Source organism: Sorex fumeus, unplaced genomic scaffold (genome assembly GCF_029834395.1).
Source record: "Sorex fumeus unplaced genomic scaffold, SorFum_2.1 ptg000034l, whole genome shotgun sequence".
NCBI lineage: Eukaryota > Metazoa > Chordata > Mammalia > Eulipotyphla > Soricidae > Sorex > Sorex fumeus.
Window position 1 is genome coordinate 43,996,932 of NW_026606091.1, and position 18,232 is coordinate 44,015,163.

At 42.9% G+C, this 18,232-nt stretch overlaps 1 protein-coding gene across 3 annotated transcripts in view; it reads right to left on the minus strand.

Moving 5' to 3' along the window:
- Positions 1 to 18,232, minus strand: part of TMEM245 (transmembrane protein 245) — a 97,605-nt gene that overhangs the window by 49,482 nt on the left and 29,891 nt on the right. For 2 of the 3 annotated variants that reach the window (XM_056116996.1, XM_056116997.1), the window contains exons 6-8: positions 17,933 to 18,102; positions 10,356 to 10,460; positions 2,282 to 2,364 (exon numbers count right to left, since the gene is read on the minus strand). In XM_056116996.1, coding sequence (XP_055972971.1) covers positions 2,282 to 2,364; positions 10,356 to 10,460; positions 17,933 to 18,102 — 358 coding nt within the window. Of the gene's footprint in view, positions 1 to 2,281; positions 2,365 to 10,355; positions 10,461 to 14,560; positions 14,585 to 17,932; positions 18,103 to 18,232 lie in introns of all 3 variants that reach the window. The other variant, XM_056116995.1, reaches the window with a different exon arrangement.

Genomic DNA, 18,232 nt, shown 5'->3' on the forward strand with positions numbered 1-18,232 from the left:
AGCAGTTTTCTCTCTCTCTCTCTCTCTCTCTCTCTCTCTCTCTCTCTCTCTCTCTGTCTCTCTCTCTCTCTATCTGTGTGTGTGTGTGTGTGTGTGTGTGTGTGTGTGTGTGCGTGTCACACATAAGTAGTTCTGGGACACTGGATAGTCAGCACCTGGGACAGTGGTTTCCAAAGTATGTTCTTGACTTCAATTTCATTTCTTTAAAAACTGTCTGTGAATTGCTAAATACTTTGAAATTTACACAAAAACTACTTTTCTAGAATGATCTACAAGACTCCAATATCCTATAGCATCAATATAATAATACAGTGCAATTATCATTCAAAATGAAGTACCAGAAGGACTCTGGCTTGATTCTCCTTATGAAAGAGTGACTATCAAAGAAAAAGAACCCCTTCTCACTAAGGTTGCAAACAACTAATATCTACCCCAAGTTTCTCTCTTGAACTGCACATCCAGCCAATGCCTGCTGGTGACCTCTGCTTGCACTCACTTATGGGAATCTCAATCTCACACATACAAAAATTATTTTCCACATCAAATCTGCTTCTCTACTTCCCAAACTGATGAAGCAGACATCACCCACTAATTTCCAAAGCTAGCAACATATGAATTATGTTTCTCTGCCTTTGTAATTTTTCTTGGTTAAAACTTACAGTCACTTGAATATTTTTGTTTTTTTATAGCTATGTGAAATATGATCTATTTGAAAGCAAAATTTACACATAAAAATCTTTTTAATGAGGCTGAAGAGTTTGTACAGGGCTTAAGGTGCTTGCCTTGCTTAAGGCTGCCCCCAGTTTGATCCCCGAAGTACCACCAGGAGTGATCCCTAAGCACAGAGCCAAGAGTAAGCCCTGCGCACTGCCAGGTGTGTCCGCCCTCAATTAAAAGAAAAAGAAGAGAGGCTCTAGAACAAGGATTAGCTAAATCTATTTTCTGCAAGTGTCCAGGAAATAAATACTTTAAAGTTGGGAGATGACATATAATCTCCCTTCACAACTACACTTCTATCTGGCCATGCATTTCCAAAACAGACAAATAGACAATATGTAAAACAACGGATGTTGGTATGTTGAAATAAAATTTGATTTACAAACGCTGGCAACTTATCTGATACTGAGCTGTTTGCTGACACAGCTTCCAAAATGACATGATATGACATGGGTAAATAAAATTTTAAAAGGGGCCAGAGAGAGAGTACAGTAGGTAGGATGTTTGCCTTACACGCAGCCAATCCTGGTGTGAAACTGCATATGGTCCCCAGAGCACCACCAGAAGTAACAACTGAGCACAGAGTCAAGAGTAAGCCCTGAGCACCGCCAAGTGTGGCCCAAAATCCAAGATGCAAAATGACACAATATGGTACTATGTCAAGAATTTTATAGAAACTTGAGGCAGGATGTATTACGGTCCTTTCATTAGTCAGGAACAATGTACGTGAATGCAGACTTGGCCACGGGGAAATCATCTCAACTTCCTTAAACTTCAGTAAAGTTTCCTCATCTATGAACTAGGGATAATTTCCTACCTGAATCATTGTGGAAAATATACAGGAACACGGTATTGATAAAAGTGTTTTTATAAACTATAAACCTGTAGTAAACTATAAACCTTACCTTCAGGATTTGATTGTGGAGGGTTTTGTGTTGTTGTTTTGGTTGTTTTTGTGTCTGGCTTGGGTGTTTTTTCTGGGTGGGGGGGGAGGTGAGGTGGTTGGTAATGAGGTGGGTTTTAGAGCTACTCTCAGGGGTGCTCAGGGCTTATTTCTGACTCTGCTCACAGGGATCAATCCTGGCAGTGCTAGGGGAACTGCCTGCGGTGCCGAGGGACCAAACCCAGACTGACTGTATACAGGTCAGAGTCTTCCCCGGGGTTCTATCTCTCCAGCCCCTTGACATGTTTCAGTTTCAAGGGCAGCAGAGTTGGCGCTGCTCCAAGGTCACCAAGCTGATGTTACTGTAGCTACACAGAGCTGAAGGTCAAATCCAGGACTGAGTGCCTGTGAGGCATCTGTAAGCATCGTGGGCTGCATTCTCACCCTTGTACCACACCTACTCCAACAGATGGCCCCGCTTATCATAACCCTTCCCCTCCTAGCTTCGACACCTCCCTCTCCTTCATGACGCTCTCTCTCCTGGATTACACACCACTCTCATATAAAAATGACATTAGTTTTGTCTCTGTTTTTGCAAGTCCTACCATTCAAATCACTTCACACAAATAGATCCTGAATCTACATCAGCCACCTTGATTTTTGTCAGAACAATAGACTTACTTTGCCCACTCAGGGTGATTTGCTAGAGTTTCATTAATCAAACTGCTGGTGACTTCTATCATATGCACACTCTCTTGATGAACCTGTAGAGAAAAGGAAAAAAATACAGCCCACTTGAACATCTGCTATTCCTATGCTATTATTGGAACACTGCTATTAACAGTCAAATGATCACATAACTTAGTCTCAACTAATTTAGAAATTTGCACTATGTCCTTTGATATATACCCTTATGGGAAATAAAGGACAATATACATTCTTAGCTTCCTACCATCTTCAGAAACTCAACAATTTACTTTAAAAAAAAAGGGAAAAAAGAGTAACTTGGAAACAGATATGCACACAGCTGATCCAAGTTCAATCTGCAGCACTATAGTCTCCCAATCCCTGCCAGGAAGGATCCCTGAGTGCAGATTCAGGAGGAAGCCCTGAACACACCCTCAAAAAAGTTGCAAAGAAATATTTATAAATACATATTCCACAATATAAATTTTCACCATGAATTAAATATATATATGTACATACATACACACACACACACATACACACACACACACAAACCAAGAACTTATATATAACACATATACAGGACAAATAAAAACTCAAAAAGGTTTCTAAGTTTTAAAAAAAGTCAACTGTGGGGTTGGGGCCACAGTACATAGCAGGCAGGGCACCTGTCTTGCACATGGCTGACCTGTCTTGCACAGGTTTGATTACAAATACCCCAGAGGGTCCCCTAAGTTCCCCAAGGAGTGATCCTTAAGCGCAGGGTCAGGAATAAGCCCTGAGCATTGCAGGTTACAGCCCCCAAACAAACAGAAACATCAACTGTAACTTTATCTCAGAACCTACCTAATCACCAATAAAGGATCAAAAGGAACGAGCCAATGCCATGGGCCATGCTCCATGGGACTCTGCATGAGCATGTGGTTTGCCCTGGGGAGTGCTCCTCGATTACCTGAAAAGAATATAATTCTGCTGCTACCAATTAAGTCTCATTGACTGTGTTTTTCAGGGGCTTTAAATCCTTCCTAGTTTTCTATCTTCTTAACTCTCCCTACTCGGGGGGCTGAGCATCCTCCACCCAGATCCTCCAAATTCCAGTAGGCGGGGGTCACACCCACCAACTGGCGCCCTGGCGCCATGTAATCCCATCAGTGGCCAAGACTCACTTAATCACTTAATCACTTAACTTCCCGTTAGTCGTCGATTTGCTCGAGCGGGCGCCAGTAATGTCTCCATTTGCCCCTGTCGCGTGCTAGTGTAGTCCAATGGCCTCTGTTCGCTCCGGGAACATGAAGAGCCTCAAAACGATCGTTCATGATCTTGACAAAGAAGTCTGACCATCTGGTAGGTGGGCGGCCACGCGGTCTTTTGACATCCTGTGGAATCCAGTCGGTAACAGCTCTAGTCCAGCGGTCGTCTTTAAATCTCATTACGTGACCAGCCCATCTGATTTTCGACACCTTGGCAAATGAGACAGCGTCCCTGATTCCTGATCGTTGACAGATGTCAGAACTCTGGATTTTTTCTCTCATTTGAGTGAAACGTGATATTCCAAGCATTGCTCTTTCTATTCTTCTTTGGGAGACCTGAATGGCGTTCTCATCCTGTTTGCGTAGGGCCCAGGTCTCTGAGGCATATGTTAATGCAGGAAGAACAGTGGAATCAAAGAGATGTGCCCGGAGCCGGAGGTTCTTCGTCCTCTTAGCTATTGCTTCGACGTTCTTGAAGGCGTTCCAAGCCGCTCTCTTCCTCCTGCGCAGCTCGGGTGCCAGGTCATTTGTCATGTTGACCTCTCGACCTAGGTACACATAGCTGTTGCATTCGGAGATGGTCGTTCTATTGAGAGCGAATGGGGCGTCAGGAACAAGGCTGTTTCTCATAAACATTGTCTTCGTAAGATTCAGCTGTAGTCCTACCTTTCCACACTCACGGTCAAAGTCGGCCAGCATTTGTGCCGCTTGGCTGATGTTTGGTGTTATTAAAACAATGTCATCAGCAAAGCGGAGGTGGTGTAGTTGCTGACCATCTATATTCACTCCCATTCCTTCCCATTCCAGTCGTCGCATGATGTTCTCGAGGGTGGCACTGAAGAGTTTCGGTGAAATGGTATCACCCTGCCGCACCCCTCTCTTGACATCAACGATCACTTCTTTGTAGAATGGTGAGATCCTGGTAGTGAATCCGCAATACAGCTCACGGAGGATCCTGATGTATTGGGCTTGAATGCCCTGATTGGCTAGGGCTTCAATGACCGCTTCCGTCTCAACGGCCTGTTGAGATGGCCAAGACTCAGAGACTATAAAAACCAGATCCCGGAACCGCGCGGCCGCGAATGCGAATGTCATCTTATCAGGACATCCTATTATGACATCTTATTATCTCACTCCTACTTTGGACAAACTGGACAAAATGTCATCTTATCAGGACATCTTATTAAGACATCTTATTATCTCATTCCTACTCTGGACAAACTGGCAGGCTACCGAATGTAACCTGCCCACACGGCAGAGTCTGGCAAACTCCCCGTGGCGTCCCCAATATGCCAAATACCAGTAACAATGATGGGTCTCATTCTCCTAAAGAGCCTTGAATATAATCTCAGGGCTAGGATGAAGGAGACGTTACTGGGGCCTGCTCGAGGCAATCGACGATTAACAGGATGATTTGTGATTTGTGATTTGTGAACTCTCCCAGTAACTAAAAGTTTTATTCTACTCCTAACTAATAATTGGTTTGCCCATTTCTTCCTTTGAATTCTAAATATTTCATGATTTTAAAGCTCCTGTCAGGAACATACACATTATAACACGCATATTAACAGTTATAACACTTACTGAAATTTTAACTCTTTTATCATCGGAATGTATTTTGCTCTAGTAAGTTGATTCATCAAACTGTTATAATGTCATTATAACATTATTCTGTTACCAATATCACTCTTCCCCATCTCTCTTCTGGACAGGTTTCCTGCTACATCTCTTTTTTTTAATTCTCTGCGAATCTTTGTTTTCGGTAAGCTCAGAGCCAGGAGTGAGATACCCAGTGTCACTCAGGTGGGAGGCCTAACAGTTCAGTGCTCTAGGACAGTGAGAGCTAATCTAAACCCTGCAGTGCCCAAGCAGTCACATGGTACCAGGGATGGAACTAGGGCGAGAAACATATTCTGCCACATAATCTATCCCGTAGACCTTTACTGCTAATCTTTTCAGAGAGCTCGGATTTTAAGAATGTATCTTAGCAATACTATCCAGTTGAAACTTGCTTTTAAAAAAATCTTTTAATACTTGTATTTACTTTGTAAAATCGTTTTTAAAATACTTTTAAGATATGAAAATCTCTGCATTTGATTATTCAACAGCTTCATAGCTCATATAACTACTGGCATGATAATGTTTAGGGCTGTCATTCTGCTGTTTTATGTGATTTGCTATCTGTCTCACTGCTAGCGTTCCTCTTTGTCTTGTATTAAATTATCTGTTGGCAAACCATTTTGATTTCCCTAAAATCTGTAGCCCTCACTATGTCTCTCGCTCTCTTTTTTCTTTTTTTTTCTTTTTGGGTCACATTCAGTGATGCACAGGGGTTACTCCTGGCTTTGCACTCAGAAATTACTCCTGGCGGTGCTCAGGGGACCATACGGGATGCTAGGAATTGAACCTGGGTCAGCTGCGTGCAAGGCAAACATCCTACCCACTGTGCTATCACTCCAGCCCCTCGCTAAGTTTCTTAAGCGAGGACATCTTTAGTTTCTCACTACTGGTTTTGAGTGAATGATGAACTTACAGCAAAATATCCACAGGAAATAGTTCGAGGAGAAGGAGAGCATGTCACGCACGCACAAGGCCTGCGCAAAGTCCTGTGACCCCTGCACTGCCAGGCACAAAGCACTCTGTTGCCCCTGAACTGAAAAATCACTAGGAGCAGCTCCCAAAGGATAGGGAGGAACTTCTTTAGTGGGCAGAGATTCCTTTAATGTTCCTTTCGGTGGAGGACTGCTATTTGCAGGTTCTCTCAACTTTAAACTTTTTTCCTTTTTGCCTTACACTTGTTTTGTTTTTGCTCGAGCGGGCCCAGTAACGTCTCCATTGGAGACTTTGTTGTTACTATGTCTGGCGTATCGAATACTCTAGGTAGCTTGCCGGGCTCTCCGAGAGGGGCGGAGGAATCGAACTCGGGTCGGCCATGTTGGCCGCGTGTAAGGCGAACGCCCTATAGCACAGCGGTAAGGCGTTCGCCTTACACGCGGCCAACATGGCCAACCCAAGTTCGATTCCTCCGCCCCTCTCGGAGAGCCCGGCAAGCTACCGAGAGTATCTCGCCCGCATGGCAGAGCCTGGCAAGCTCCCCATGACGTATTCGATATGCCAGACACAGTAACAACAAAGTCTCCAATGGAGACGTTACTGGGCCCGCTCGAGTAAATCAACGATCAACGGGAGGGCCTTTACCTTTACCTTTACCTTTGTTTTGTTTTAGGGCTATGCCCAGCAACACTCAGGGCTGAGTCCCAGCTCCATGCACAGTGGTCATTCACTGCGGTGCTCAGGGCAGGCATTGAACCTGGGCTGCCAGCACACAAAGTTTGCACTCAGCCCATGGAATTATCTATCTGGTTCTTATTTTGCCCTTCTGTTTCTGGTTTTTGGCCACATCCCATGGGGGCTGGAAAGATAGTACAGCAGATAAAATGTGTGCCCTGCACGTGACTAATCCCAGGTTGATCCCTGGCAGAACACCTGAGACCTAGACCCAAGTGGGGGGAAGACAATTATTATGTGGGTAAGGCACTTGCTTTGCCTTCACCCAACCCAGTTAGTTCCCCAACACCCATATAGTCCTGCCAGGAGAGATCCCTGAGCATGGAACCCGGTGCACCTATGGGTGTGGCCCAAAAACCAACACCCAAAAAAATTCTCTTTGGCATTTAGCAGTGTGACTATAATGTACTGATTTCACGTCTGAGTATATTTATTCTACTAAAGGTTTACAGAACTACTTGGACCTGTTAATGTTTTTCATCAAGCATGGAAAATTTTCTGTTCTTATTTTCTCAAGTATTTGTGTAATGGAGGAGGAGATACTACCTCCTACCCAGCCGCCGCCACGCTCCAGGCCGCTTTCTGGATGCTCAGGCCGAAACTCACGCACGACTGAAGCCCCACAGAACCAAGTAAGCGGATCTCTGCAACCTTGGACTCCAGGTTCAACGGGACAAGGAACAGAGATCCTCTGCCGGCTCCCACCAATCTCCGGCAACCCAGGGATTAAACCCAGAAGACCCACCCTACCCTGCCCTGCCTGCTTCCACCAATCTCTGGTGACCCAGGAATCACACCCAGAAGTCCCACCCTACTGGTACCAGATAAATACCTCATCGGCAGACCTCCACTACCTCCACTACCCAGGCGCCGCCATGCTCCAAGCCGCTTTCCGGACACATCATAAGACACTTACTACCCATCTTCCAAGATTACCGCATCATATTTGATGGGGTTCAAATACGGTTTGAACCATGGGAACATCTGCAAGGGCAATTAGAAGCCGCCCTAAAACCTCTATCCCTCTCAGAGAGCCTGGCAAGCTACTGAGAGTATCCCAACCGCCCACACAGCAGAGCCTGGCAAGCTATCCGTGGCGTATTTGATATGCCAAAACCAGTAAATACAATGGGTCTCATTCCCCTGACCCAGAGAGAGCCACCAATATGGCAGCATTAAGAAAGATGAGTTAGGAGAGGCTGATAAAATCTCAAGGCCGAACTAGGCTGCCAAAACGAGAAGGACAAAAATGACTGTGTGTACTTTCAGTGCATGTACACTGGCATCGGATGCATCCATTGAGGACCTGATGGTGCAAGCGCGAAAGGTCAAGTATGACATCATTGGTCTGACCGAGATGAGACGGTATCAATCACATCATGCCGTTTTCAACACTGGAGAAGAACTGTTCCTCAGAACATGCGACAAAAGAGGCGTAGGTGGTGTCAGTGTCCTTGTCAACACGAACTTGGCCATGAGCATTGATTCATTCGAATGCCTAACAACCCGAATTGGAAAATTACACTTGAATAGATGTGGCTCACTGCCAGCAGTTTCTATCTTCATTATCTACGCCCCAACATCCAATTATGATGAAGAAATTGAGAAGTTCTACATGGAGCTGGAGAAGTTCTAAAACAAGATCATTGTTGGTGATTTTAATGCCAAGATAGGACCGAGAAGATCAGCCAAAGTACTCCACATCGGGACTCATGGCCTAGAATGGAATGAACAGGAAGAAAGACTATCTGAGTTCATCATGTCGACCAAGACCATCCATGGTAACTCACAGTTCCAGAAGGCCAAATCTAAACGTTGGGCTTGGGAGTCTCCCGGTGGATGGTTCCAAGCAAAATTGACCACATCGTATTCAATAGACGGTCTCGCCTGATCAATGTCGCTGTTGTCCCAAAATTCCAAACAAGATTGGACCACAGTCTCCTTCGTACAAAATTCTACTTCACGGAGCAGGGAGAAAGGGCTCCAAAGTTTAAGAAGAGAACTCCCAGAACGACCACCAACTGGGAGCTCTTTGGCACTATTGCGGCAACATGAGAAGATGCCATCGTTGACAACATTGACGAGGAATACAATAGGCTGCGAACAATGGAAATGTCGTTCCCAACATTCTCCCTTCTGAAATTCAACACGCCATTTCATTGATAAAGTAGCGAACAGCACCTCGTCCAGACCCGAACACCTGAATAACCTGCTGTCAAGTACTCATTAATACACTGGATCGGTTCTTCACACACTACCTGTCTGAATGCAAGGTACCGTCCCAGTGGAAAACAGCAGGAATGTTCTCCTGTTTAAGAAGGGAGACATCCACGACATGGGTAACTATTGCCCGCTCTGCCTATTGTCTGTCATCTACAAACTGTTCACTTGAGTCATCCTGAATAGGATTGGCAGAACACTAGATGAAGGATAACCATGAGAGCAAGCCGGGTTCCGAAAAGGATTCAGCACCATCAACCATATCTACACGATAACCAAGCTCATTGAGGTTTCTCGGGAGTTCAAGACGCTTCAGTCAAGTGAGAGAAAGAATCCAGAGTTCTGACCTCCGTCGATTATCAAGAATCAGGGATGCTATCTCGTTTGCCAAGGGGTCGAAAATCAGACGGGCTGGACACGTAATGAGATTTGGAGATGATCGCTGGACTAGAGCCATTACCGGCTGGATTTCATGGGACGTCGAAAGATCGCGTGGCCTCCCACCTACAAGATGGTCAGACTTCTTTGTCAACCTAAACGATTGGTTTGAGGCTCTTCGTATTCCTGGAGCGAGCCGATGCCATTGGGCTACACTAGCACACGACAGGGCCGAATCAAGTCGTTACTGGAGCCCGCTTGAGCAAATCGATGAGTAACGGGATGTCAAGTGATCAAGTGATTTGTGTACTTTTAAGGGAGGGACATCCAGAGGTACTTGGGACTTCTTCCTGACCCAGTGCACAAGGATCATTCCTGAAAGTGCTCAGGGGACCATATGGAGTGCTAGGAATTGGACCATTGCCTTGGGCATGCCTTAAGCCCTCTACTTTCTCTCCAGCCCCATCCCCCAACCTTTTCCCCATGTTTTTCTCTTCTCAAGGATGCCTATTCCATATCTACTGGTATGTCTGATACAGTCCCACAGATCTCTGAAGTTGTGCTCATTTAATATTTAAAAAGTTGTTCTGTTGTTCAGATTCAGGGCAATTAGTAGAATAAAAATCATAAATACTTTGGGCCAGAAATACAGAAGAGTGGATAGAGTGCTTGCCTTACACAAGGATGACCCAGGTTCAATCCCTGGGAACAAAGAGAGTCCCCCAAGCACTGCCAGGAATGATCCCTGAGCAGAGAGCCAGAATAAGCCATGAGCACAGTTGAGTGTAGGAAAAAATAAAAGAAAAAAAAACTAACATAAATACTATAACGGTAACACATTTATAAGCAAAGTAACATTTCCCAAGCCTAGTTTCTTACTCATACTACAATTCTAGCAAGTGTATAATGGTAATGAAACTCTTGTACTTTACCTTTGCAGTCAGGAGAAGGCCTAAAAGGAGGGTTCCTATCACTAACAAAAATATGATGAAAATGCTAATTATTTTGTCTAACATCTTCTCCAACCAGATGATCATCTGCACAGAAATGAAAATAATTATTTATCTTTCAGTTCCAATTGAATATAAACCACATAGGCACTCAAATATCATTAAGACCAAACAGGTTATGCAGCATTGCAAATCAAGCTATGGCTTAATGATTAAAGTAGTGAAAGCCGTAAGCAACTTTAGAAAATGCACTAACAGTATTAATCATTAATCACTGTTACAGAAAGAGTTTATTATTGTCAAATTTAAGAAAAGGCAATCAACGTGAACAAAACCAACAGAATTCTACTGTGGTGCCATTTGGTATTAAAAAAAAACAACTTAAAATCTGGTATACAATGTAAACAAAATAATAACAAAGTAAGATGATCACAAATCTCACCATTTTACTGTCAGTTAGCAAATATTCAGAAAGTGTGTCTCTTATAATATATATATAAAATATATATATATATATCGTAGTTTAAAGAATTACATTAGAAATATCTTCTGCTCGATGTTATTAGGGTTACAAAATAGTGATGACAAAAATCTAGTGTAAATGATAAATAACAGTTTCAGAACCAGAGCCACCCTGAGGGCCAAAGGGTCAAGGGCAGGCACAGTCAGGGAGGGAGACAGATCTGGCTTCAGTTACATAATATTTTATCAAGCAGACAAATAGGCATGTGGTTGTTTCTTTTAAAATATTAAATATGGATATGAATGATAAAATATATTAATAAAAATACTTATAAAAATCCTATATCTGACTTGAAATTTCTATTTTTTAAACCTAATTATGACAAGCCATAATTAAAGTCACAAATAACCATTAATTTTGTAGTTATTCCTTAAACTATCATTAAATTTATACTCTTCATAAATGCAACTGGACATTCTGAATATAACTCCTCTCTTCCTTTATAACCATGATTAATACATTTCAAATGTTTATGTTTATTTTATTTTCAGGAATATGACACTTCTAACAGATTTCTAATTCTGGCCATTCAAATACTCTCTAACAGTTCAAAGCCGTAACCAGTGAGACTGAGAGCTATTCAAACTCGATTGCACCTCTCAACCCCAACACAAGCCATAATGTTTCTGAATAATATTAATTTAAACCTGGATTATGCTCTCCAAATAATAAACATCTAAGGACAAAGAATGGTGGCTTTCAAAAAGTGACTTCTAAAACATTTATTTTCCACATAATGATTTTAAGCTTATACTGCCCTCCACCCCGTATCTCCGTGATTAAGAGAGCAATATGATTAAGAGAGCAATACTATAGGAAACAAAAAAATTCCATCTTTTATCTTGACAATTATAGTTTTAAACAGAGGAGTTAATGTTCAGTGCATGCTACAAAGCATTGAAGACAATACAGGCTTTTAAATAAAAGGCTTCTAAGATATGGAAGGTCATATTTCATATTTTGAATGAATTCTAAAAAATCAACAAAAGTGGAAAGCTTGTCAACCAACTCTAGCTAGTTCTTGAGACAGTTTTTGAGAAAAGAAATAATGTTTATCTTTGTATCTCCAAAGCTGATCGGTGTGACCATATGGCAAGTGTTCAGTAAAAAACGTATATGTATGAATATGAATAATTATAATTTCAAAATTGAGACCAGATTTATATTCATAAATGAAAATTGCTAAAAATAATTTGGAATATCTCTTTTTATAAGAAAACATACTGTTCTGAGACATTTTTATATGTAAGCAAAGTATGAATATCTAAATTTATGCCTGGATATTCTGAGCCTTTAAAACATAGAATATTGCCAGGGAGGTGGTACAGCAGCAAAGCACATGGCTTGTATGCATGAGACTAAGGTTCTGTCCCTAGCACCCCAAAAGAACAAAATCAGAAACTCAAATCCAAGGACTATTTCACAAACACATAAAGGAACATCAACATCACAAGCCAAACTGACTTTTAAAAAGCCAAAGTAGAATTTTTCTCTAACAAGCCATATACCGTATGAGTTGGGGGGAAGGAAAAATAAAACCCTACAAAAACACTAAATAGAACTTTCGTATTCAGAGGGTTAACAAGTGAGATGACATGATTCATTCGGTACTTAAAATAAACTCACTTAAGATGCTCATTATATAAGCTAAGAGGGTGATGCTGGAGTGTTTCTGCTTGTATCACGGCCAGCTTAGGTTCCAAAAATCAGTGACAAGAGAGACAGCAAGAGAGTGAGAAGCGCGGTCAAGAGAGGGAGGGAGAGACCTGAAAATCTGGGGACGGGAAGGGGCTGGCACATGGAACCATAGAGAGGGAAAAACAACGCAGACAAAAAAAAACTCAGAATGACACACATACACACAGAAACACGGACAGAGGCAGCCGTGGAAAAGGGGTGCAGGACTGCCAGAGGCCAGAGGTCCTAAAGCGATGCTGAGGTCAGCCTTGGAGAGGAGCAAGTGCCCAGCTCTGCTTTGGACAAAGACAGGCCAAACATGCCGCCAGCGCTGCACTGGTCACGGGAACTACCCTCATTCTCTCGCCTGTCTGCCAAGCTGTGCCAAGGCATCTGATTCTTTTTAAACTTCATCTCCTCGCGGAGGTCTACTGCAGGGACATCTAACGCCTGCCTGGCATATGCATCGTCAGGAGTTCAAATCCCAGGTGTCTAGCGGGTGCTGAGCGCAGACCCAGCAACTCGGCAGCTGGAGCCCGGCAGACAGACCCCCAGTGAGCATCTTACTAAAAAGATGCGTGCCAGCACCGGCCAGGAAATGTGACCTCTGGCGAGCAGCGTGGCCATTCCCAGAAGCACCACCGCAGTGACTGGTGACAAGGGAAAGCATGGGGTGCGGCAAAATATGAATGCCTAGATTTATATATTTTGGGGGGGGGGGTCACATCCGGCAATGCACAGGGGTTACTCCTGGTTTTACATTCAGGAGTTACTCCTGGCGGTGCTTAGGGGACCATATGGGATGCTGGAATCGAATCCGGGTCGCCCGCCGTGTGCAAGGCAAATGCCCTACCCGCTGTGCTATCTCTCCAGCCCCTAAATTTATATTTAGATATGCAACTAAAGGCGTGCCAGCCTCAGTGAGCACTATGGGGACACTGGAAGCTGATGTGTGATGGGCAGCCCGGGAGCACACGGCCCGCACGTGTGAAACCTCCAGGCACTGCTGTAAGGCAAGGAGAGGTGGGAGGTCGGGGAGGGAATGGCGGGAGGAAGGCGTTTAAGTACCTATTGTAGCACTGTAGCACTGTCCTCCCATGTTCATCGAATTTGCTCATCATGCGGGCGAGATACTCTCGGTAGCTTGTCGGGCTCTCCGAGAGGGACAGAGAAATCGAACCTGAGTCAACCGGGTCAGCCGAGTACAAGGCAAATGACCTACCCACTGTGCTACCGCTCCATGCAATCCTGTGAGTGTTTATCAGATAAAAGACACAGATGCATTCTTTAATTTTCTGGAATGCTAGCTTTTTTTGGGGGGGGGGGGGGGTTGTCATACCCAGCAATGCACAGCGGTTACTCCAGGCTCATGAACTCAGGAATTACTCCTGGTGGTGCTCAGGGGACCATATGGGATGCTGGGAATTGAACCTGGGTTGGCCGCGTGCAAGGCAAACGCCCTACCCGCTGTGCTATCACTCCAGCTCCAGGAATGCTATCTTTTTTAAAGAGAGACAAAAAATAAAATTACTAATTCGTAAGAGTATCATGCAAATCTTTCAAATTTATCCTGTACAAAAATCCCCCCAAGAAAGAAAGGTAATAAAGTGTTCTCTTTCCCTTTCAGTAAGCTATTGTGTAACTATGTGCTCTCACGCATCCAAAAAGTCCAGATTATCAGGCTGAGCCATAATGCGAACTGAAAAGCGATAGAAATAATTTACAGTGGACAAAAGGACCACACATACAGAAACAAAAAAACTGGACAAGGAGATACCACCTACATCCCACGGAGCCTTGAGCTTTCAACGAACTGTCAATCGTACTGTGATGGTAATGCTTCACGACCTTCCATAGCTTATAATCGGAATTTTAGAAAACAAAATTTAATTCGACATATGAGGAGAAACACAGAGAAAGAAGGCAGATATAAAAGCAGAAGTTACAGAACTCAGTCGTAAAAACCAACATCCATGTGTTCATTTACCTTCTTATTTAGCCAGTGCCAAAGCTTGAGGACAGGGGGTAAGGTAAGAAAGAGAAGATAAGAACAGGGGGATATCATTAGAGAATGTCATCACAGTACGAAAAGAAAAAGAACAGAAAGTCACCAAAAGCACAAAGAGGAAATCGCCCCAGAAGAAAAACTAAAGAGGAAATTATCTCCACGGGAAAAAAATCACAATGCATTTAACAGTTTTTAAAGGTCCTGAATGAGGTCTTCCTTTCAATCAAATATCCAATGATTGAAATGGTGGCGATGACAAACTTTATTGACAATTCAACAATAAAAGTAGATAAAATATGCGTCTGGGAGTAGAGCGGCACCCAATCCAAAGATCAGAGTTATATTATTAGAATTTCTTCATCTACCATGCACTAAAAGAATGTATTCATATTCATATACCAGCTTCTCTGAATTTTACAGTGATAGTTTTATAGTATTTGTTTCTCAATATTTTTTAAAAGTATATTTCAGTGCTCATTTGAAATACTGAATACTTGGCCAAAAGATTGGCACCTTAAGATTGTTACTATTTGGTACAATTCCTTCCATTCCATGTTTTAAGTATTTTTTTTAAATTGTATATAATAGCCTGGGCTGGAGCGATAGCACAGCGGTAGGGCATTCGCCTTACAAGCGGCCAACATGGCCGACCCGAGTTCGATTCCTCCGCCCCTCTCGGAGAGCCCGACAAGCTACCAAGAGTATCTCGCCCGCATGGCAGAGCCTGGCAAGCTCCCCACAAACTAACTTAGTATACTAAATTTTTAGTATACTAGAAAGTAATCCTAGTTGATACACACATAACCTAAAAGTTGGAAAATCCAGATTTAAGACATTCTTGTTATAAAAAATAGAAAGGCTAAAAGGCATAATTTCATCAGGAAGATTATAAATGTCCTCTGTGACATTTATCCTCAAGTATATCCAATGCACAATTATATACAATTAAATCTCTTATAGGTGGAAGAATCAATTTCAGAAGCACTGAATTAAAAATTTAATAGAAACATGAAAAATAAATTTCTTCCCCAAGGAAGCAAACAAAATTTTTTCTTCCCCAAGACGAATACAGTTTTGGCACCAATTACAGTAAAACGTATATTCACTTTGTGATAATGATTCTGACCTATAGCGATTATAATAGAGTAGCACTTAGCACTTCCTCCTGTTGTTCATGGATTTGCTCAAGCGGGCACCAGTAAGTCTCCATTGTGAGACTTGCTGTTACTGGTTTTGGCATATCAAATACGTCAGGGCAGCTTGCCCTGGCTCTGCCGTATACTAAAGTACAGATGTTTTATTCATTTTACCCAAACTGTCCAATTTGCAAGTGTCTTTTTCTATTAACAAGTATCTATTGATGCCCCTTGAACTTCACTGATAAAAATACAGTTTTCCTAAGTGAACAGTACCAAACACATGATGTACGTGGAAACACAAAAAATCGGATTTAGTTTCTATCATTTCTAACAGTGGTAGAACAAAGACATGAACTAAACTGAGAGTCACCCTCTTTCAGTTTTAATTACTTTTGGTTTTGGTCACTGGCTGTGCTCAGTGTTTCCTCCTGGCTCTGTTCTCTGGGGTCACTCTTGGTAGTGCTGGGGGACCTTACATGGTGCTGGGGATTGAACCCGGGCTGGCCACATGCAGGGCAAGCTCCTGATCCACTGTAATGTACCTCTCTGGTCCAAATCACCTTTAAACAGAGGTACTAAATCTACTTTAGTAAAATTAATAAAAGAGTAAAGCTTAATTTTATTTTTAAAAAATTTAGGGGCCCAAGAGATGATCCAATGAGCACATGCTTTGCCTAGGGAGACCAGGGTTCAATTCCCAGCACCACATGGTTTTAGGAGTGTGACCCAAAAACAAAACTAAAATAAAATTTTTTATTTATTAAAAAATTTAAAAATAAGACACTGAGATATTAATCTTCTTGTAATTTTTTGAAAAACCTTCCACATATTTTTAAGTAATCCAGTATTGCCAAGAACCGTGGTTAGACTGGGCATTCTCATGTGACGTATTGGAAAGACTTAAAACTAGCAAACATTTTGGAAGCCAAGTCAGGCAGTCTGTAAGACAATTTATCCCCCTCATTTCCTTTGACTGGGGCTTTTATTACAAGTTTAAAAATTATTCACCCCTATCTCTTCATAGGAACTCAAGTTGTTATCCTCAGTCCTGTCTACAACTGGTCTCAGGTACCCAGTATTTCCCTACCATCCACCAAGGACGACCTGTCCAAGGCAACGGCTATGGCTTCTGTGACAGGGCACAGCTGGCACAGCATTGCAGAATGTTCAAGGTCCTTCAGCCTGACTCAAACTCCCAGGACCTTCCAGCCTCACCTCCTACTCCTAAGCACTTTAGACATTCCAGTCAGGACCATTTTCTTGGGTTCCCTGTGTACTGATCTTGAAGGGAAAGTCTCTCTGCCTTCACATTGCTCTCTGGTCAACTGCTCTTCCTGCCATATGCATTCAAAAAAAAAAAAAAAAACACCCACTGACTCTTTCAAATACACCCTGGCATCACCTGTTCTGCAAAACCGCCCCTTCTTCCATGGTCTCACCAACCAGGGGGAGTAATTACTTCCTCAGCTCCATCACCACATCCTGTACATTATCTGCCTACACAAATTGCAATAACAGCTGAAATTTAGAGCTTACGGGGCACCAGGCTGTGATTCTAGGAACTGTACACAGATTAGCCCATTAAACCCTCAGAACCATTCCCGTCCTAGCGACAAGGAAACCACGGCACAGGAAGATTACAAAGTACAGTACGAAATCCAAAGATTTCAAAGTCACAGAGCCAGTAAGTGATGCCAGATCTGAAGTCAGAGCTTGCGATTCAGAGTCCAGGCTCTGTGTCCTTAGCTCTGAACTTACGAACTAGCAGTTTATAATTCTGAGTCACTCAGCCTCCGCATCGAACCACCACCCTGATTTTAATGGAGTCCTGTCGTTCTCCATTGAACAGTGGTTCTACACCTGGTTTTTCATGAAACATCTGATTTTGAGACTTCCACTTTTAAAAATTATCCACTGAACTAACCTGCTCCCTCGCCAAATAATCTCAGGTAAGACACTTTAACCCCTTCAGATTCCAATTCAGTCCTTAAAAAATGAGGAAGTTGAATGGGTTATTTCACAAGAACAATTTCTCCCGTGAAAACTGGTCAAACAATACTTCAACGAAGTCCATTCTCTCTCATTACTAAACTGTAATTCAAAACTTATCGACTGTGGCAACATAAGCACACTTAGATCATGAAATGGGAGCACCTGAGCCCATGAGATAAACTCCATTAAAACAGTCCAAGTTCTTCAAAAAGTGCCGTACCTTGCTATCGACTTTCAACAAGAACTTCCCAAGTCCAACGATTGGCCATGGTGCCAGGGCTTCCTGTCGCTCCTTCAGGAAGTGCTCGATGCTCTGCCACCACACGTAGCAGCGTTTCTCCAGGAAATTCACAACGCCAAAGTGAATGACAAGCTTCTTGAGTACCCACACTACATGGAAGATAAAAGACACACGCATGAACAAGACGTACGCTAGGAAAGTACAGAAGGAGAAGCTTCCTTAATCCCACGGGATCTTTCTCAAATAGTAAAGCCGGCTTTGAAACAAATCAATTCGGTT